The 8,450-nt window shown below is 58.7% G+C and overlaps 1 protein-coding gene across 3 annotated transcripts in view; it reads left to right on the forward strand.

The window, feature by feature from the left end:
- The window catches only part of SIL1 (SIL1 nucleotide exchange factor), a 96,284-nt gene extending 91,469 nt beyond the window's left edge, over positions 1-4,815 (forward strand). For all 3 annotated transcript variants that reach the window (XM_027899975.1, XM_027899977.1, XM_027899976.1), the window contains exons 8-10: positions 290-386; positions 2,588-2,752; positions 4,353-4,815. In XM_027899975.1, coding sequence (XP_027755776.1) covers positions 290-386; positions 2,588-2,752; positions 4,353-4,703 — 613 coding nt within the window. In that variant the 3' untranslated portion in view covers positions 4,704-4,815. The remainder of the gene's footprint in view (positions 1-289; positions 387-2,587; positions 2,753-4,352) is intronic.
- Positions 4,816-8,450: the final 3,635 nt, after the last annotated feature.

Consider the following 8,450-nt stretch of genomic DNA (forward strand, 5'->3'; position numbering starts at 1 on the left):
CCTTTTCTCCAGGCTGAGCCCCCCCAGCTCCCTCAGCCCCTCCTGCTGCTCCAGCCCCTTCCCAGCTCCGTTCCCTTCCCTGCACACGCTCCAGCCCCTCCCTGTGTCTCTGCCATGAGGGCCCAGCACTGGACACAGCCCTGGAGGGGCCTCAGCAGGGCCAGCACAGGGACAGTCCCTGCCCTGGTCTTGCTGTCACACCGTGGCTGGCACAGCCCAGAGCAGGCTCCCTCCCACCCTGCCGTGCCCCACTCTGTTGGTGACCTGCCTTTTGCTTTTGTCCCTGCAGCAACCCCAAAGTCCAGGTCGAAGCCATTGAGGGGGGTGCACTGCAGAAGCTCCTGGTTATTCTCGCCACAGAACAACCCCTGGCTGTCAGGAAGAAGGTGAGTGAGCGGGGCAGACCCTCTGGGCAAAGCTGGTTTTGTGCTGAACTCCATGTAAAGGTTCCTCAGAAAGTCGCTGCCATCTGGAGAGTGTGGGACCCCACGCTGCTCCCCACACTGGATGGGCTTTGCTCCCAGGAGTGCAGGAGGGTGGCCCTGGGTACCAGCCCACCCCAGCAGTGCTGGCTGCCCCCTGATGTTGTGGGTCTCCCCCCAGTGCCAGCAGTGGCACACACAGTGGGCACAGCCCACGGGGACAGGGCGTGGTGCCACAGCCCCTCGGGGGGACAGGCGAGGGTCCCCATGGCAGGCAGAGCCATCAGAGCGTGCCCAGCACGGGAGCTGACGTTTGGAAGGAGCTGATTGCTGGAGCCAGCCCCGTGTCCTGCCTTGGGCAGAGGCTCTGGAGCAAAGCGAGCAGCGCCGAGAGCCCCCAGCCAAATGTGCAGCGCTGTCCATCGGGCCGGGGGCTCCCTGCCCCTCCCGCCCCCCTGCTGCCATACTCCCTGGAGCATGAGATCCCATTACCCTGGCTTTAGTGTGTGATGCCACCCTGGAACACCACCTGGCTGCTCACCCCAGCCCTGTTTAACACGGGCCCTCCTGTGTGAGGGGCTCCAGCAGGGTGGGGGCACCACCAGCTCCTCTGTTCATCTGTAACGTGGCTCCCACCACTGGGGCTGCCTGGGCTGTAACAACTTCCCAAAATCCTGTTCCCCTTTTGTCCCTGGGAAGAGTTCTCCAGCAAGCAAAAGGCATGGGAGATGCTGGAGAATCCTGTCACATTTGGCCATGGGTATGAGGAAATCCCATCTAGAGTGCACCACAGGATTCTCCATGCTCAGAAACTCCTTCCAGGAGTGCCCCTGGCTCAATCCAGAGCTTGCTTTGAGGTAGGGAGGGATGGCTGGGCATGCAGGGGCCCTCACCAGCATGACTGAACCCCTGGGTGCTGGGTCCAGAATAATTCTTTCTACTGAACCCAAGTGCATCCTGCTGGCAGCCCCTGGAGAAGTGAGAGGGATGGGCTCAGTACCATCCACATCCACATGCAGCCTAATGAGACCCTCCAAGGGTTGAACCCCGTTTTTCAGGAGGACAGAGGCCTTTAATTTCCAGTTCCCACGCTGTGCACAGTCTCCTGCCTCTCTCCAGGCGAGGATCCCAAGGACAGGTCAGTGCCCCAGCCCCTTTCAGCACAGGGCAGCCGCCCCCAGCTCTCGCTCCGGTGCATTTTCCGCCCCGGTGCTCTCAGCAGTGCACGGCAGCGAGGCCAAAAGTGCATTTCTTCCCTCCCCCGTCCTTTGGCCTATGATTAAAAACGGAGACAGAAACATCTCAACCTCACCAGCGGCAACTCGGAAAACGGAAAATAGAAACAAATGGGACCGGGGAAGACATGGCTGTCAGCTCGGATCTGTCCGGGAGCGGGGCCCAGCCCGCTGTGCGGAGGAGCTGGCTCAGCTCCTGGCACACGCCCAGATGAGCATCCCCTGCCCTGCCCCGGGCGGGCTCAGCCTCCCCTCTGCCACCACGGTTGTCAAAGCCAGACAGTGCGAGATCCAGGGGGATTAGGGTGGCCCCTAATTGCCTCCTCAGCACTAACCCTGCGCCGCCTGAGGCCCCACAGGGACGGGGCGTGCTGGGGCTCTGGCTGTTGGCGCGTGGTGCTGCACCCTGACAGGCCCTGAGTCGGGGCTGGGTGCTGGGGAACATCATGGTCTTGTCCTCTGACTATGTAGGTGTGGGGGCATCACCCCAGGCATCCAAATTATCTCACAGGGATCAGGCTGCTGAGCGGTGCTGGACCTCCCTCACCCCATCCCAACCCCATAACTTGGCTCTGTACCAAGGACTGAGAGAGAGAGCAGTGAGAGGTGATGGCATTGGGTCTGTCCAGTGTTGGCCACGGGTCCCTCTGGGTTCCTGATCCACCAAACACAGTGACAGCCCAGACTGGGCTTTGGGTGCAAGTCACCGAAGTTTGGGCAGCCTTGTGGTGCTGGGGGGGGTTGGCATCAGGAGCAAAGGGGACTGTCGGAGATGCCCCTCGGCAAGGAGAGATTGGAATGTGTTTTCCAGGGAGCTCTGCACAGGTGGGCTGGGATGTTCCTGCTGTCCCCATGGGTGCCATGAAGAGAGGCCTCACTGGACGCAGTGGCCATGCCTGCTGTGTTGATGGCCCTCTCTCTCTCCACCAGGCTCTCTTCGCCCTGTCCTCCATGCTGAGACACTTCCCCTATGCCCAGCAGCAGTTCCTCAAGCTGGGTGGCCTCCAGGTGCTCAGGAGCCTCTTCCGGCAGAAGGGGATGGAGACCCTCCACGTCCGTGTGGTGACCCTGCTCTACGACCTCATCATGGAGAAGGTGAGGAGCTGGGACAGGACCCCCTGGGGTCCCCACCTGCTCCCCTCACCAGCCTAATGCTGAGCATCATCACAGGACGAGCGTGAGGAGGGGCTGACCCTGCATTGTGGGGCTGAGTCCCCTCCCACCACTGCGGGGCACGAGAGCTGGGAGAGCCCAGAGCAAGCTGAAACCTTTACATTTCTTTGAGCCACTGCCACCCTTTCCTCCTGAGGGTGTTTAAAGAACACAACACCAAGGACAGAGCAGGGAGTACAGGCTCTGGGCTGTGGTGTCCAGCTGCTGGTGTCCAGCCACGAGCTGAGGGCACCGCTGTACCCCTGCTGCACGTCCCTCACTGCAGCCCAGCCTGCCATGTTCAGTGCTTTATTTTCAAACACCCTAGATTACTGCTGTAAATGTCAGTTTAAAGCCCATCTTTCCTTGGCATGGCTTGTTGTTCAGTCCTTGCGTTTCCCTGACTCCAGAGGACAGGAATTAAATCCACTCTGGCTCAGTTTATGGCCAATTTGCCCTGCGGATTATGGCTGCTCTAATACCTGGGTTGCAGGTACCACAGAGCAGCACCTCTGTGTTAAATCACTTATTTTCCAGGAGACTTTGTAAAGGTGCAAATTATTTTAGCAGGTCTGAAATCTTATAAGGTGCTGACTCTAACATGATCCTGTTGGCTCCATGGGAAAGGAGAGGACGTGGGCATTTTGACTCAAACCATTCCCATTTGATCCTGCTGCCTGCTGCCCCCACAGCAGCCCCATCTGTTCTGGCTCTGTTGGGCCTGGGCAGGGCAGAGCCCAGCAGATTCTCAAGTTTATGTTAAACCAATGATTTTTCACTGCTCTTTGAATTGGGAATTCCGTGCATCAGTCCCAGTGCTTCATGGGGGAGGTGGCACAGCCCTGGGTGCCAGTGGGGGTGACAGATTTGGGGTGGGTTGGGTGACCATCAGATGGGTTGGTTTGGGAATCATAAACCACCTTGGCAGATCTTGGTGCTAAAACAAGAGTCACTGGGGCTCTGAGTGCCTTTTTCTGCCCCGTTCTGTCCTTGCCACCCCAAATCCTGCCTGCAGTCCATCAGGCAGCTCTCCGGGGGACAAGGAGAGGGGAGGTCTCCTGGCATTGTCCCCCACTGTCCCCAGTGTGTCATTCCTGTCAGTCCTCATGACCAGGCTCCAAAGTGTTGGGGTGTTTCTGGACCAGGCTGGGAGGGGAAGGCCTGGCTGTGGCTGGAGGACACAGAGATCTCCATACCTGTGGGAGCAGCAGCACAGACCCAAGTGGTGGATGATCTTTGTTAGGTGCTGCAGGCGCTCAAAGCAGACCAGAGACTTTCCAGGTCTGCTGAGCTTCCTGCCCCTTGTGTCCCCTTTCAGGGCCACAGGACACAGAAACCCCCAGTCACTGGGAGCCTTCCAGGGTGAGCAACCAGCCTCTGTGGCAGGGAACCAGGACACAACCTTGTCTTGGTCTTCTGTGACAGATCACTGTCCAAGGCAGGTGTTACAGGGTCTGCATCCTCCTCTGCCACCACGTGTCACCTCCTGGGAGCAGTGTCACTGGGACAGGGATATCAATCCGTGCTCCACCACTTCCCACAGATGCTGCTTGAGGACTCACAGCAGGGAGAGCAGATGGCAGAGAAGATCCAGCAGTACCGGCAGGTGAGGCTCGTGCCGGCGGTGCTGGAGCAGGACTGGTGCGCGGTGGCTCCCAACCTGCTGGCCATGCCTGAGCACGACACCCGGGAGAAGGTCCTCAAGCTGGTGGGCGTGCTGATGGCCTTCTGCAGGGAGCACTACCGGGGGGACCCCGCCCTGGGCACCACCCTGGGCCTCCTGCGCAGCGAGTACGAGGAGCTGGCAGCCGAGGAGCAGCGGGAAGGGGACAAGGACGGCTACTTCAGGGAGCTCCTGGGCTCCATAAACACCATCATCCAGGAGCTAAGGTGAAGGAAACTGTAGGTTCAGTTCAATTCCAGATAATTCAGGGTGACGGCGTGAGTTTGGATGGCACTGGTGTAAATGCACTTGGGAATAAACTGTTGGACAACAAGAGATCCCAGCACTGGGCCAGCAGCTTGCTTATTGAAACACCTGGGGGTGGCAGGTCTCATTTTCCATGTGGGAACACTGCAGAAATGGGGGTGCATACTGTGGACGGAACAAGGTGGAAGCTCAACTGACATTGCCCCTCCCATGGCACCTTCTGCAGGATTTGGGAGGGCTGAGGGATGTGGGGCTGTCTGTGTGAGGCAGCTTTGCTGCACAAAGTGTGTGTTCCCACAGCTCTGAGCTGCCTTTGCCCGTGCCCGGTTTGGGGTCAGTCCTGGTGTGACGCAGCCCCAGAGCCGCTCCAGCCGTCGCCGGGGCTCGCCCGCTCAGAAGCACACCCTGCCCCCAACAGAGCACTGAGCTTTCCCACTTGTGCTGTCCTTGCCTTTGGAGATGGCTCCCAAGGCTTTGACACTGGCCAGCCAAGGGTTTTCTACCCACAGTGTGCAGCACTCTCTCCATGTTGTGCTGGGCTGGGCATCTCCCTCCACACACCCCCTCCAGTTGCAGTTTCTCCTTCCTCAACTCATGTCCCTTCCCCCATGAACCTCCTTAAGCTTCTCACGTTGGATGGTCCATCGGGGATGTTCACCCTCTCCTCATCGAGTTCATTCTGTCTCCCCACATAGTCTGTCCTCAGGTGAGGAGAATCCAAAGTCTTGCCCAAGTCCCTGGCTGCCACCTCACTGCAAGCAGCAGAGAGTTATAAAAACTGAATTTATTCATTATTTTGTCTGTTTAATTTCATAGGATCATTACAGAATCACAGACTGGTTTGGGTTGGAAGGGACCTTGTTCCATCCCTTGCCATCTTCCACTATCCCAAGTTGCTCCAAGACCCAGCCAACCTGGTCTTTCAGTCCTCCTTTCTGGGGAAGGTTTGGGTTTTATTTTAATAAAGAGTGATGAATTCTACTTCTCACAATTCCCCTGTGAGAACTGGTGCAAGGTTGGACCCTGCAGTGAGCCCAGGGAGCCTCACACTCCTGCCCTGTGCCTGGGGACAGGCACGTGTCCCCTGGCCATGGCCATGGGCCAGCACTGGGGTGGCACGGAGGAGGAATGGGCCCTGAAGGCTGGGTGGTGGCCACTGATGGATGGCAGAGGGATGGGGGAGGAGAAGCTCAAGCTCCACCTTGCTGTCCCCTCCTGGTGCCATGATGGGACCGTTCACACCCGGCCTTTGCCTCCCTTGCCCCACACAGGTGACAGGGACCCTACATGGGGACTGTCCCCAGCTGAGGTGCAGCTGCTGTTCCCCCCACACCCGTGTCCTGGAGGCAGGGAGCAGGGGGGTTCGGGCTCTGCCAGAGGTGATCAGACACTGCGGGCGTTTGGGGCTGTTTGTCTCACTCCCACCCTGCAGCCGTTGTTCCCCCAGCAGCAGAACTGTAAAATGTAAAAAAACACCATCTAAACAAATTTCACAGCCTTCAAATGTGACGGCAGCCAGGTGCTGGCACTGCCACGGGTGGTTTTCCAGCAGCTTTCCTGCCAGCCCTCTTTGCTGGCAGTTTTGGGGCAGCAGTGTCCCCCCCAGCAGCACCAGCGCGGGGCTGTCCAGGGCACGGAGCGAGCACCGGCGGCTGGGGGGACACCCTGGGGACACCCTGGGGACACCCTGGGGACAGCCGAGCACACCCCGCTGCCAGCGCGGCCGGGAGGTGATTAGAGGAGCTGTAATCCCTGCGTTCCCTTCCAGGTCTGCTTCCAGCGCTGCCAGGGGGTGATTCGCTGTAATCCCTGTGCTCCCTTCCAGCTCTGGCACAGCAGGCACGTCACTCCCCGCCGCTCCCACCGCGCCTCCCGGGCTCCGGGGCAGCAGCACCGGCGGGAAAATATGCGTGGAAAATAAATTACCAGAAGAGCCCGGCTGGTCCCTCCGTCCCCCAGCCCTGAGCCGGGGCTGGCACACCCTTGCAGGGCTTTGCATTTGGTGCCCAAATGCCACCAGAGTCCCCACTGTGACCCCAGCCAGGCACCTCCCTGCAGCTGGTTCAGGGCCACCAGCCCTCCCTCACGCTGAAATATTCCTGGCTGCCGTGCACAGCCTGTCGCTTGTCACTGTTAAGTAGCAGGGCTAATTATAACTATTGATTTTTTTTGGTCTTCTCTTTTGGGTTTTGGTTCAGCCTGTTTTGCTGGCATTAAAAATGATTTTTCTTTTTATTTTTTTTTTTCCTCTGAAATGCATTTCCCAGCCAGTGATGCCAGGGCTTTGCTTTGTAGGTTAAAAAAAAATACATACATGTGATGGTAACATCCAGGACAAGTATAGGAAGGGGCTTTTCTGCTGAAAAGCCAAGCCCTGGTGCCAGGGGGAAGCAGCACTCCAGCAGAGCCGGGGGATCAGCACCGGGATTTCTCTGGCCCTACCTGGCCTTGTTGCTGTTTCAGCTGGATTTAACAAGGTGGGGATGGACTAAAACCTGGGTAAGGGCCGAGCCAGGGAGAAAAACACCACCTGGCTGGGCCAGCCCTGCCTGTCCAACCCCCAGAGCCAAACCCCCACTCCCTATTCCTAAAAGCCTTTAAACTGCCGTGGTTTTGAGCAGGATCTCCTCGGTGTGGGTGCTGGGACAGCTCTGCTGGCCAGAGCCTCTGGTGCCCTGGGACAGGGTGAGGGGCTGGCAGTGCCCGTGTCCCTCACTGCGGGGGTCTGGCAGTTTGGGCAGCTCAGGGGGGAGCAGGGGCTGTGAGTGTTCCTGGTCTGTGCCCGGCACAGGGGTGGCAGCCTGGCCCCGGGGCAGAGGTGTTCTGGGACACAGTGGCACTGGGGGGATTGCAGCCCTTGCCCCCATGGGGTGTGCTGCTGGTTCCTTCCCTGTGCTGGTGGGTGGGGGTCTCTGCCTGACCCCCAAGAGCCGGCACTGGCAGGACCTTGGAATTGGGGTTTGGCTGCCAAGAACCATTTTGGCTCTTTTCTGGCACAGTTGCTCGTGGTGGGGGTCCTGCTGCTGGTGGGGGTCCTGGCACCCCCATGGCCCAGCTGCCTGTGTTTTCGTGAGAGCCCCTGCCGACCTCCCTGCCCCAGCCCTCCCCTCGTCCCACGGGGGTCCCTGTGGCCGTGGGTGCTGCCTGTGCTGTGCCACTGCCCCTCCAGCTGCCAGCACTCACTGCTCCCAGCGCAGCTCCCTTTGGGGGCTGAATACAACAAATAAACACAAATCACCTGGAAATACTGAGCACCAGGAGCCTTAAATGAAATGTAGACCCAGGGCAGCCCCCCCCTGCAGCGGCCAGACACGCTCCCTCCTGGGACCAGCCCCCTTTTAGTGAAGTCAGGGCAGAGAAAGCCCTTCCCCTCCCGGCACGGGGGAGGGCTCGGTGCAGGCAGGGCCAGCAGAGCTGGAACTCAGGGGCACTGTGAGTGGCCCTGCTCCACGTAGGGTGGCCATGAGGGACTCCTGGCCTGTAGCCCCCCAGTTCCCCCTGTGATAGGTGAAGACACTGGTTTTTATTCCAAGCAAATTAAAATAAAAAAAGGGGTACTAACAAAAAACTATTTCTGTATATTTACTAACTTCTAGGCGTACCGTGGAGTCTGTAAGGTGAAGGGTCCTGTCTGGACCTAACACCAGGGAATCTTTTGCGGCCGGGAACAGGGAACAAATTATAAATGAAAATATATTTCTCTGTGCCATG

This window comes from Empidonax traillii, unplaced genomic scaffold (assembly GCF_003031625.1).
Source record: "Empidonax traillii isolate 1590-97213 ecotype Southwest subspecies unplaced genomic scaffold, ASM303162v1 scaffold697:size334835, whole genome shotgun sequence".
Taxonomy (NCBI): domain Eukaryota; kingdom Metazoa; phylum Chordata; class Aves; order Passeriformes; family Tyrannidae; genus Empidonax; species Empidonax traillii.